General features: G+C 42.4%; 1 protein-coding gene across 1 annotated transcript in view; it reads left to right on the top strand.

Moving 5' to 3' along the window:
• The window catches only part of itgb5 (integrin, beta 5), a 172701-nt gene that overhangs the window by 34518 nt on the left and 124251 nt on the right, over positions 1–13932 (top strand). The window contains exons 5-8 of the mRNA XM_038789778.1: positions 3933–4101; positions 9322–9483; positions 13182–13277; positions 13380–13469. Coding sequence (XP_038645706.1) covers positions 3933–4101; positions 9322–9483; positions 13182–13277; positions 13380–13469 — 517 coding nt within the window. The remainder of the gene's footprint in view (positions 1–3932; positions 4102–9321; positions 9484–13181; positions 13278–13379; positions 13470–13932) is intronic.

The raw sequence follows: 13932 nt of genomic DNA, 5'->3' as shown, positions 1-13932 counted from the left end.
AACTCCAGCCACACCAGAGGCACCAATAACATACTGTAATGCCATTCTCTTGGATATCAAACCTGCCTGTACCCTTCCAGAAGCCAATCGCGGATCTTTAACCCCACAATAGCAGAGATAAAAAAATACAGAAAAGGTTTGTGAGGAGGGCAGCACAGTGGCACAGTGGTTTGCACTGCTGCATCATGGCGCAGAGCACCCAAGTTCGATTCCGGGCCCGTGTCATTCTCATTCTCCCCGTGTCTGCGTGGGTCTCACCCCCACAACCCAAAGATGTGCAAGATAGGTGGATTGGCCATGCTAAATTGTCCCTTAATTAGAAAAAAAAATGGATTGGGTACTTTAAATTTAAAAAAATATTGTGAGGACACCAATTCTAAAAGGATATTTTACAGATACCACTTGTCAGAAAAAAAAACAAACTCCAGCACAGTATCAAATGATCATAATTCCACATATTTATATAGAGAGGACCTGCAAATATTCACAGAATAGGTTTGGATTATAGTCAGTGTTGTCAGTGCCTCCCAACGGACCAATCGAGACGGGGTAAAAAAGGAAAACTACCAGGAGTAGAGGGTCACAGGATAAAAAGGATCAGAACACAGCCATAAGGCCATGATCCTCTGGTGCATGCCCTTCATCATAAGACAAAGAAGAGAAATAGCTGCTCATTCAAACCTCACTCAGCTTCTCAGAACATCCCGGCTAAGAAGGAATGTCTTAAACATAAGGTGGCAACAGGATACCAACCACAGTACAGGACCTGGCCCAGTTCTTCATCCTTGTGCACTTAGGAGTCAGTAAACCAAGTTTACTTTGAACATATCTAAGACTTAGCCTCTCAGGACATCCTGACTAAAAGGAAATATCCCAAGCGTAAGGGGGCAACAGGATACCCGTCATAGTACAAGACCTGGCCCAGTTCTGCACACTTTTGCACATAGGAGTCATTACTCCCAGGATACCCAGCACATGCCAAGACTCACCACCAAACCGGCCTCACTTGTCATTAACTGCACCCAAGGCAGCGCACCAGCTCCTCCGACACGAGAAGAATCATGTAGCCCTCGCCAAGGAAATGCCACAACTGAGAAGAAGAATCATCAACACACGCATCGATTGGTCACTTTATGAGGGGGACCAATTCTGCCCCCCCCCCCCCCCCCCGGGAAACAATAAGCGAAACACCCCTTAAGCAAATAGACAAAATCAGGACCTGCAAGAGCAGGCTGCCTGCCCAGATAAGGAGAAGAAACCCCCACTAGGGAGGAATGCCAGGAATTACCAAAGAACATAGACACAGACCAGCACTGTAAGCCATTACAAAAAGGATACACACCACTGCCTCAACAGAGACAAAAACAATGCCTCCCCATATAAGACTTGATTACAATGAGCAGGGCACTCGAGAAGCCACCACTTGCAGTAAGGCACTAATTTCCTTCATCTAGCCTGCCTTCAAACTGAAGAAGGACTCCAACAACGCAGATCCACAGGATACAGGCTCTCACTCCCAACAAATCGAGCAAGGATTAACTGACCACATCCAGGCATGTGCCACCACATGTTTTCCCCTAGTCCAACAACTCCAGAGATGCCAACCACAAAGAAGAATCACAAGGAACCCAGTGATCTCTAGGGTACGTGATTGTTCGGACTTTTGTTGGTGGCACAGTGGTTAGCACTTCTGCCTCACAGGCAAGGGACCCAGTTCAATTCCAGCCTTGAGTGACTCTGTGGAGTTTGTATGTTCTACCTTTGCCTGCGTGGGTTTCCTTCGGATACTCCAGTTTCCTCCCACAGTCCAAAGATGTGCAGGCAGGTGGATTGACCACTCTAAATTACCCCTTTGTGTCCAGGGATGTACAGGTTAGGTAAGGTTACAAGGCTTAGGGCTGGGTGGTGGGCCTGGGCAATGTGTTCCTTCAGAGAGTTGGTGCAGACTCGATGGGCTGAATGGCCTCCATCTGTACTGTAGACATTCTATGATACTATGAACACCGATTCTCAAGAAATACAAAATAAAACCCGACACAGATAGCTCTAACTGGAGTCTTTCCTCAAGTGAGGACATGTCTAACCCTACCACCCACCACCACCACATCTAACCATCCATCCATCACCCTGCCATGGCTCTACTTCTTAGAACGAGGTGAGGAGTGTCTAAAATGCACCCCCTCTTCATAAAAGCAAGGATTACAGCATATAAAAGAGAGGGCAAGACTACGCACAAACCATATGTCACATTACTGACTCAGTATGGATTTTGCCAAAACAGGATAACAGGCGAACCTCGCCTTTGTGCTCATAAATTGCACCCTTGTCAGGTAAAAAGACAATAACATGAAATCAACAGCAGAATCACAAGAGAATAAAGTCCAGGATCATTGATGATCTGCGGGATAATAACACCATCCATTGTGCTTGGAAAGGCCAGAGCCATGACGGGATCATTGAGTAACCATCGAACTAAGCGCCTTCACCTCTGCCACGCTGTCGGCCTGACGCCCAGGTAGCAAGGAACCTGGGCTCGGAAGGAGGGGTGACTCGACACATTTAGCTGCCTCCAATCCCGCACGACGAGCATTAAGAACAGGACAACATACGATCAATGGTTGGGGCCACCTACTGACCTCAGGCCTCGAGGACCAGATACAGTGTGCTCCGTTGAATCTGAAATGCCCAGCTGTCAAATCGGAATCGCAAAAGCATAGCAGGCAACTCTCAAAATCGGTCCCCCCCCCACCCTCCACCACCACTCCTGGCAAAAGACCAAGTGCCGGAAAATTCCCCGTCCAGCCCCTGCCCCTCAAGTCGGTTAGGATAGACGACATGCCATGCAACAGGATTTCCAAGGACCAAAGGCGAGCCCTCTCCAGGGAAATTACTCCAGCAAATAGCAGGATTCTCTTCTCTGCTTCCACTAGTCTCTCCAGGATATTTTGTAATATATCAAATTGAGCACCAAAAACCTGCACCACAGAGCTAAGATCACCATCCAGAACATCATTTGTAATGACAGTCATCATCTTGATGCCGACAGCATCACCGAGGTGCAGGCCCGCTCACCAGCAGATTCGCCAGCGCGAGCTGGGCCCCAGCCCAGCTATCTCTGACCACCTCAATCAAATGTGGATTTTTTGATTTAACATGGCTCCTCACCACTAAAATCTAGCCAGGATCTTCCAGGGACAGAGTAGAAGACATATATCCCGAAAGTAAGTGACTATGGGATGTCCATTAGGAAAAATAAAGGATTAAAAGACAAGTAGAGTCAGAGCTCATAAAAACGCAGCCGCTCCCATGCTCATCTTACATAACCTCTCTGAAGACCAAAGTTTAAATGGAAAGGAATGAAGGGAATAATGATGTGTCATGTCAGAGTACCTTTAAGAAATGGATGTTTAAGCGATGTATCTTTAAGAAATGGAGCAGCTCATATTACTGAAGTGATGTCCGAGGGTGGGGGGTAGCTGAGTTGAGCTCACGTCGGCTTTTTGGAAGTTTTAGTTTCAGTTTGAGAGAGAGCAGCTGAAAAGTGCCTGGCTGTTTTGCTGTGAGCTGTTTCAAAGGAGAAAGCCAGTTTTGAGGAAAAGAGCTTGGGTGTGTCTGTGTTTGCAGTGAGCTGGATTTGCTGTGATCTCTACCAGGAAAGACTATCTCTGAATCATTTGGGTGATTTAAACTCATAATAGTAATGCCTTTAACCTGATGTGTTTCTGTTGTTAAAGGTGTTTACCCAGAATACTTTTAAATCAACAGTATGAGTTTACCAATTAAATAAATGTTAAGTAACTTTGGGTTTATGGCCCATTTCAAAACATTATAAAATTTACAACATAAACTCCCATTCTGTCATCTGCAGGTAAGAATGCAACAGCACTGGATGATATTTCTTATACTTATTACTGTCATTTTTTTTCATGTAGATACAAGATGTTTCCACATTGTGTTCCATCCTTTGGATTCCGACACCTGCTGTCTTTGACCGAGAAGTCTGACAAGTTTAATGCAGAAGTTCAGAAGCAAATGGTATCTCGGAATCGAGATGCACCGGAGGGCGGTTTTGATGCAATCTTGCAGGCAGCAGTTTGCGAGGTGAGAAAGTGTGCTCTGCAGGCAGTCTTATTTTATCACTGCAAGCATAAGGGTGGCACCGCTCACATCGGCCTGACGCAGATATGGCCAGTTTATCTGATCCTATCATCTTGATATATCCTGTTCATTGTTGTTCATTCTCTCTAGAAGTCAAGAAGGAAATAATCTGTCCACGGAGCTTGAAGTGGCACCATTCAGACTTACAGGTTCTTCACTGATGTAATTCAAGAAAGCCACAAGGCCCATTAAGATAGTGGCCCCATCGCATTGACTGCCCTAGGGGAATGAACATAGTCAGTTTGGTTCCAGCCCCACCGCGCCATGCCCCCCACAACAGTCTAAACCTGACACTATTACCAGTTCGATCATCTTTGACAGTCATCCAGACTCGAAACATTAGCTCCCTTCTCTCTCCACAGATGCTGTCAGACTTGCTATGATAGTCCAGTATTTTCTGTTTTTGTTTCAGATTCCAGCATCCGTGGTAATTTGCTTGTATATTATTATAGTCTGTTTGGTGCTACTAGAAGTGAAGCGATGTGGGTGGGGGGTTCCAGACAACGGGAAATCACACTGTATCCCATGATCAGTTATGAGTAGTTCCTGCCAATGATTTCCCATAATATCATCAGTCAGTTAAAATCAAAAACAGTTAACAGTAATAAATAATTGTATCACAGACAGATAATCAGCTGTACAGCTTTTTTTCTTCTGCTTAAAACAGTTTAAGAAAAAGATTTGGATCTAAGATTCATTCACAAAATACATGCTAGGTGAACTACATTGATTCCCCAGTGGCATTCAGACCTGTTAGCCATTGGCTTTACAGCTCACAAGGATTTTTATGGTACTGTCCATGGGGAAACCCATGCAAGCAAACCAGGTAATGACCAGCAGCACTGTCTGCCCCAGGGAAATTGGGGTAGTCGGTGTGGCATTACTCTGAAATGATGGGACCCAAATTAATTTTTAGCCCTTTGACTCATCAGGATCGGAGAGTTTAATGCCAGGAAATTAAATGCTTTTCAGTATGAAGAACTCCCAAATTAATTTGATGTGCCTGCCAGATTTAGAGCAAAGTTACTTAATTTCTTAACCTCCCCTCTAAGTACGGTGATGAGCTTTTCTTTCTCTTTCAGTCAATCTTATGTCCTTTTTGAGGGAAATGACTAATTTAATCCTAAATTTTACCAAATAATGCAACTTACCCCTGAGGGGTGGAATTGAGACAGCTCAAATTAATTTCTGAATCTCTCCAGCCAGCAGAAAGAGGAGACTTTCATCTCCTGTGTCCACACTAGATTCAAAAATAGGCCCAAGTTTAATTATTTACATCATCCAGTCCTCACGACTGTTTAAATGTTGACAGAAAATCTGATGAAAAAGTACCTTTTAGAATGTCATGACATAGATTCTATGGTTCAGAAACCGGTCATTTGGCAAATGGTCTATGCTGATGTTTATTCTCCACAGGAGATTCACTAGGTTAATCCCAGAGCTGAAGGGGTTGGATTATGAGGAGAGGTTGAGTAGACTGGGACTGTACTCATTGGAATTTAGAAGGATGAGGGGGGATCTTATAGAAACATTTAAAATTATGAAGGGAATAGATAGGATAGATGTGGGCAGGCTGTTTCCACTGGCGGGTGAAAGCAGAACTAGGGGACATAGCCTCAAAATAAGGGGAAGTAGATTTAGGACTGAGTTTAGGAGGAACTTCTTCACCCAAAGGGTTGTGAATCTATGGAATTCCTTGCCCAGTGAAGCAGTTGAGGCTCCTTCATTATATGTTTTTAAGGTAAAGATAGATAGTTTTTTGAAGAATAAAGGGATTAAGGGTTATGGTGTCCGGGCCGGAAAGTGGAGCTGAGTCCACAAAAGATCAGCCATGATCTCATTGAATGGCGGAGCAGGCTCGAGGGGCCAGATGGCCTACTCCTGCTCCTAGTTCTTATGTTCTTAAAAGCTTCCTCCCACCCTGCCCCATATTGCTCTTTTCTTTTTATAAGTTTGTGTACCAAACCTTCTCTTAAAAGTGTCAATGTTATTGGCTTCAACCACTCCATGTGGCAACGAGTTCCATATTCTCAACATGTTTTTGTAAAGAATTGCTCCTAAATTCTTCATGTGATCTGTTAGTGCCTAATTTATATTTATGTGCCCTTGTTCTGAATTTGTCAGTGGAAACAGCTTCTCCATCTTCATCCTGTCAAACCCCATCATTGTAATAAAGATCTCTATCCGACCTCCCCTTATTCTTTCCTTTTCCAGAGAAAGACCCACAGCAAAGTGGTTAATTATCAAATGTGCTCGGAAATGGCCAATTATGTTCAGTTGTATGAAATCGCTACAGAATCAGAAAGGAATGAAACTGAACGTCCCACCCTGCATCAGCCTTGGCACTGAAAATGACAACACCACACCTAACCATGTTGACCCTGCAAAGCCCTTCTTACTCGCATCAGTGGTATATACCAAAATTGGGAGAATTGTCCCACAGATTGGTCAAGTAACAGTCTAACATGGTCATTCTCACTGAATCATACCTTACAGACAATGTCTCAGATACCGCCTTCACCATCGCTGGGTATGTTCTGTCCCACCGACAAGACAGACTCTCAGAGGTGGAGGGCGGCACAGTGGTATACAGTTGGGAGGGAGTTGCCCAGGGCCTCCTCAATGTTGACTCTGGACCCAATGAAGTCTCATGACATTAGATCAACGTGGGATAGGGAGAGCTCCTACTGATTACCACATACTGCCATCCGCAGCTGATGAATCAGTAGTCCTCAATGTTAGACACTAATTTGAAGAAAGACTGAGGGTGGAGATTACCAGAACGTACTCTGGATGGTGGATTTCAGTGTCTTATCACCAAGGTATCAACCTGGTGAAGCTACAACCCAGGACTATTTGTATGCCACAAATGAAGCCAGTGGAAATCATGGGAAAGTCTCTGCAATGGTTAGAGTCCGACGTCGTACAAAATAAGATGGGTGTGGTTGTTGGAGGTCAATCATCTCAGCTCCAGGACACCACTGCATGAGTTCCTCATGGTAGTTTCCTGGGCCCAACCATCTTCAGCTGCTTCATCAATGACTTTCTGTCCATCATAAGGTCAGAAGTGAGGACGTTCGCTGATGTTTGCACAATGTTCAACACCATTCGTGATTCCTCAGTTACTGAAGCAGTCCATTCTCCCCGTGTCTGCGTGGGTTTCGCCCCCACAACCCAAAAATGTGCAGAGTAGGTGGATTGGCCACGCTAAATTGCCCCTTAATTGGAAAAAATAATTGGGTAATCTAAATTTAGAAAAAAAAAAATTGTTACTGAAGCAGTCAGTGTCCAAATGCAACAAGATCTGGACAATATTCAGCCATGGGCTGTTAAGTGCCAGGTAGTCACCAGCTCCAATTAAAGAGAATCCAAACATCTCCTTTTGACATTCAATGTCATTACTATCACTGAATTCCTCACTATAAACATTCTTGAGATTCCCATTGACCAGAAACTGAATGGCCAACCATATAATTCCGTGGCTACAAAAGTAGGTCAAAACCACCTTCTCAAGGGCCATTGGAGAAGGACAATAAATGCCAGCCAGCGCTGTCCTCATCCCGTAGAAAGTAGCTGGGGTTTATAGAAGAGGTTGAAAACAGTGACTTTAGTCTCCCTGATATTTAGTTGACAGAGATGGAATTCACCCATGACTCAATATTAGATCTGTAATCTGTAAGCACAAAGGCGGTTGTGGAGCTAAGGGAATTAATGGGAAGGAACACTTTGCTGTCATCAATATACGGAGGGTAGTTGAATATGTGCCTGTGGCTAATGTCACCAGGGTAGCACACAAATTAAGTAAAGGAGAGGTACCAGAAATAAATCTCTGGGAGTCTCTGGCAGCAGTTAGAATGTACACTACCAGAGCTATACCATTGACTTTCTAAATTATCAACTTCACTGACTTGACTAATATTTTTTAAAATAAATTTAGAGTACCCAATTAATTTTTTCCAATTAAGGGACAATTTAGCATGGCCAATCCACCTACCCTGCACATATTTGGGTTGTGGGGGCGAAACCCACGCAAACACGGGGAGAATGTGCAAACTCCACACGGACAGTGACCCAGAGCCGGGATCGAACCTGGGACCTCAGCGCCATGAGGCAGCAGTGCTACTCACTGCACCACTGTGCTGCCCCTTGACTTGACTAATATTAGCAATACTGTAATGTATGCGCCCTACAGCTTACAGAAACATCCAGGAAAAAGTATCCTTTCGGCTATGATGCAATGAAGAATCATTTAACCTATATTGGAGGTAAATGCTTCATTTTTAGCATTGTTTCATCTTTACAGGTGGAGAAGTCAATGAGTTTCTTACCCTTGGTATTAGAACTGAATATAAGCTGGGGATCTTAAGTAGGTAGTGTGTTGAAAAATTACACCTATTAGATGTTTTAGTTATTTCCTCTGAGTTGGGTCACAAAGTTTAGCATATGAAAAACACTTGCATTTACTGTTCTTTCCTATGGGTGGATCTTGTTTGGGTGCCCGTTTATGTTGGCGTAGAGAAACCGTTCTATGTTTCACAAAGATTTTTACAAAAAGGAATCTTTTTCCATGCCCTGATTTCATTAAGTACTTGTGCTGGACCAAAAAATGTTCATGATTGGAACTTGTGGAATGTCTGTGGTTAGTCGATGACATACAGGCTTATGCCAACAAATTTAAGGCTATGAACTTACAACGAAAAGCATGTGACAACCGAATTGTTCTGCAAATTTATACAATTTCAGTTGATTCAGGATGTAAGTAATATAATCTAAACTGTTTGTATTTGACTGATTTTCTTGCCAGTACTCAGTGAGGTCGAAGACATGAAAAGTTCCTATTTTGCTTTTAATACTTCCTCAAATTTACTGTTTCTGTGTTTGATAAATAATACTATTGGATAGTTGTTTTCTGTAGAGCCCAATCGTAAGAATTACCACAATAGATGATTCTCTGTTTTATCAAATTCCTTTATATTGATTGTGAAAAGATTTGTGGAGACTGGCACTTACATACTCTGACCACTCACTTAAATGTGTGTGGACTTTGCTGATGGTTCGCCAGGATCTCTTAATTACAGCTATGCTATCCTAAGCTATTTATGTTTACAGGAAGCCAGGCTTTCAAAATAACACTGGTAATTGTGACCTTATTTGCCTCCGAAGGAAAAAATAGGCTGGCGGAAAGAGGCTTCCCACTTGCTGGTGTTTACAACAGATGATGTGCCACATATTGCATTGGATGGCAAACTTGGTGGCCTGGTACGACCCAATGATGGACAGTGCCATCTCGATGAAAACAACGAGTATAGTTCCTCTACACAAATGGTGAGGCTAACCTGTCACTTCTTTGGAACATGATACAAAAATGTATAGATTCAATCTTGATCAAAGGCTTCTTACCCTATGTCATGCAAGCTACTTGCATACTGTGTCAGATGGTTTCCACTTTGATATATATCCTACAAATTCAAAGATAATAAAGTAAAAGCTTGTGCTGTACTCTTCCTAGACTGCAATGGTAATTATGGTGGTGTTCAGTTTCTTTCTTTTTATTTATTCATTCGTGGGATAAGGGCATTACTAGTGACACCACCATGTATTGCCTGGTTGTCCTTGAGAAGGAGATAGGAAGCTGTATTCTTAAATGCTGGAGTCAATATGATGAAGGTACCTTCACAGTGCTGCTAGGTAGAGAGTTCCAATGTTAGACACTAATTCCATTTTAACCTGATAGTGATGATGGAAGGATGAGGGGCGGGTTCTCCGTCCCACCAGACCTATTTTCTGGTGCGGTGCGCCCCTGCCGGCAGCAGGATTCTCCTTCCCGCCAGCCGGCCAATGGGGTTTCCCATTGTGGCCACACCCACACCATTGGGAAATCTGCAGCGTGAGTGGGCTGCCGGCGAAGCAGAGGATCATGCCGAAGGAGAATCCCGCCCCAGGTATTTCAAAGTCAGGGTTATTTGTGACTTGGAGGAGAACTTGGAGATGACGGTGTTTCCAGGCACCTTACTGTCCTTGTCCTTCCAGACGTCATGGGTTTGGGAGGTACTGTTTGAAGATACAGTGAGTTGCAGCAGTGGATCTTGTAATTATATACTGCAGTCACGTTGTGGTCATAGTGGAGTGAGTGAATGTTTAAGGTGTTTAAAGTTAATGGAGAAGACAAATTTAATTCAGTATCTCTTTAAAGTTTTCTCCCATTCTTGGGGTAATAAATTCACATCATTTTTATTTTGTCCATGTTAATTTTCTATGTAGAATAGTGCAGAATAAAACACTGCCTGAGTTTCCACACAGATGGGCTCTCTGTCTTATCGAAAATGGCTGTGGAAGGAAGAAGTCCTGCCCTGAACCCAACCCCTGCCATTTTCTCATTGGGCAGTGGGGACTGGTACTAAATAGCACATCCTTGGTTCACAGAGGCATCTACCTATGTTGAAGTGCAACTGCATCAGTCAAATTTGATTTTCCATAGTGGGGTGTCCAAAACACGACTTGTTCACTTTAGACCAGGTAAGAGAAGGTCTGACCTTGCCAGAGTTCTTTGGAGAGGTAGGATATTCCCGTACCAGCCTCCCTGGACAGGCGCCAGAATGTGGCGACTAGGGGCTTTTCACAGTAACTTCATTGAAGCCTACTCGTGACAATAAGCGATTTTCATTTCATATGCATTTGGAGAGGTCAGGTGCCCTTTTGAATATGGTTCTGGGACACCTTAGGGAGAGGTAATATGCCCTTTGGGAGAAGTCATATGCCCTTTGGGATTGTTAAAAGTAGACATGAATGAGCTTAATATTGCATAAATTCATTGGAACTGTTAAGATCATTAGAACTGTTGAGAGCTGTAAAGAGAACTCCCATGAAGGGGAGGTGTCAAAAAGTGCTATCACCCTGTCAAATTATTTAAATCTCCTGCCCTTTATATATTTGAAACAAAAACTATATTTCACTCTGTTGATGTAAATCTGAGGGTTACCATTGTGGGTTTACTGCTGCATGACTGATTTCACAACCCATCATTTTCACATTGGTGTGCCTGTCTACAGTTTCATTGACAACTTCAGGTACTTATAGTTTTGATGTGGAAGTATGAATACAAACATTTTTGAGAGATTCAAGGAAGTTAAATGAGTGAAAGGGGTTTTATCAATGTGAATGTTTGATCAAAGAGTGTATTCTGAAACTTAAGAACTTTGTTTAATCTCAGCATGGGTAGTGAGGACTGCCCGTAGTGGATACTGATTGAGTTGGCGAGAAGGTGTAAGGGCAATGAGTAGTGGGTGGAGACATAGGTTGGCATGAGCTGGAGCATCAGGGCCACAAACGGCTATGGGTTGAATAGGCAGCACAGGATGACAAAGGGCATATGAGGGGGCGTGGTGGGAGATGGCTAAAGATGAATAGGTATGCATGGAGAGTATGAAGGACCATGGGGATAAGTAGAGGGACATAAGTTGGCATGATGGAGCATGGGAAGTACATGGGGGTAAGGGATAAGGGCAGTAGGGTTGTGTTTTGTTTTATTCCTTTTTTTCCTAACTTCAGCAAAGTGCTGGAGCACTGAGGCTGGCCTTTTACCCATCCCTCCTTCCCACCTGGCAGCTCATGAATTCTTTCTGGGGGCAGCGGGAATGACTCTCATTTTCACCCACACTGACATAATGTAAATCTGAATTTATGGGGCACTTTCTCCCGGTTTGAGTTTGTCGAGCCAGCAAAAATTCAGGCCACCTAAACTTTGCCTGACCTTTAAATTTTCTCCTGATATACAATTGTTGTGGAAATGGTCTCCTTAACCTTTCTGCATTATTTCCTGACCAGCACACGAACATAATTATGTTGGGTTAATAATAACTAAATTGTATGCAAGATATCAAGTGAATATTCTAACCGGTATAATGCATGTGGTTGTGTTTGAGTTAACGTTGATTAAAATTCAATCCAATATGTTTCCTTTTAAAATAAAATGCCAAACTAATGATAAAAACATGTGAAGTCAGCTTTCCAAGGAGTTATTTACGGTTCCACAGCATTCATTCCACTTATGAATGAATTATGTTCAACCTGTTGCAGCTATTTGCAAAACCTTACTTAATGTATTTTATAATTCCCTGATACAGTAATATCTGATGTTTACTTCTGTTTGTACTGTCTACGTTTGTATATCGCTCCTGATAAACTACCAGCTACATCTAAGAATCATTGTGTATTGGCATTTTTTGAAATATATACAAAGTGCATACAGAACGCCTTTTAACAAGTGATCAATTGGCATGAGGACCTACAAGTCATGAATGTCACAATCAGATGAGCTATATTGACTGCATTACAAATCATTCACTTTCTAAAATGTGGATTTGTTCATGCTACTTTCTATTAGTTTTATACCTAGTGATCTTGTAAAAAGTTTTTTTCATATTATGGTAGGTCCATATTACCCAGGGTGGGCTGGTTGGTTAATGATATGATATCTTTGGAATTTTGTTCATGTTAGTTCATTGTAGTGGGAAGCTGAGTATCATTTATAGGACCAGTTGTTCATTTTTTTGGAGAGTTCTGTGTAAGGAAGTTGAAAGAGAGAGCAAGGAAATGCATAGTTGCGAGAATGGTAAAACTGAGGATAGACCACGACGTGCAAAGGAAGAAGAGAGAAAGAATGTAGCACAGGACAGGTGAAAAGAACAGAGTATCAGACTGCAGTCAAGGAATTGGGAAGTGGCTGCTTTATTCACCGTGAAGGAGCAGAAGTTCATTAAAGGTGATTTAAAACTCACACTTGTGATATAATGCAATGTCAATCTAAACAGAGGAAACACAGATGTAAATAGTTTCTGAAGATTATCCAGTATTTTTGCAAAATAAGCTTCTCCAGGGATAAAGAATAGCTCTGAATAAGCCTATAATGTCGTATCAGATGCTGGTGAATAACCATATCCAATGCTGTTTGGGACTGTGGAGCAATGTACTGGCGAGAGATGGAACTTGTATTTAAATACGACTTCTTCTTATTTTGGCCCCAGGATTATCCATCACTGGCACTTCTTGGAGAAAAGTTGACAGAGAACAACATTAATTTGATATTTGCTGTTACTCAGTCCCATTATATACTTTACAAGGTATTGTATGCATTTCGATTCATATTCTTTACAATCCATAGTTTGTTTTTTGTTGAAATACTTTGTGAATAATCCAATATTTGTTTTTTTTTATTTTTGAAGAACTTTACTGCTCTGATCCCTGGAACAACTGTCGAAATTCTTGACAAGGATTCAAAGAATATAATTCAGCTGATTGTCAATGCTTACAGTGTAAGTTGACTTCAGTTCATTATCAAAGTCAAATGTTGCTTCAACCATGCAGATTGTTATGCTGAAATGTCTCTGAAATGTAAACAATATTTTCTGCCATTTGAATACTGCTTAGACATGCACATTTTTTACCACAAGTCTGAAACGTTATGCTTTGGAAAGCTGCAAAATCATCCGATTTCCAAGCAACATTGTTTTGCTTTGGAAGTTCCAAGATCATGGTAGTATTTGGTTCTGCACTAATGAAATGTAAAACACTTGGTTTGTAAAATCTCGTCGTGCCTGACTTGTGTTGGGACGACGCAGATGAATCTCGCGAAAGACCTCTCTTGAGGCTTGAAGCTCGAATCCAATGCTCACGAGATGTCATGATCTGGATCTCTCTCTCGCTGGGTGCGATACAGATATGCACATTTAAATCAGCCATTCAGCTCATTTAAATATACGTCCGCCGAGTTCTCAC

Source organism: Scyliorhinus canicula, chromosome 2, assembly GCF_902713615.1.
Source record: "Scyliorhinus canicula chromosome 2, sScyCan1.1, whole genome shotgun sequence".
Lineage (NCBI taxonomy): Eukaryota > Metazoa > Chordata > Chondrichthyes > Carcharhiniformes > Scyliorhinidae > Scyliorhinus > Scyliorhinus canicula.
The sequence above is the reverse complement of the archived record's forward strand: the minus strand, read 5'-3'. Positions and strand labels throughout refer to the sequence as shown.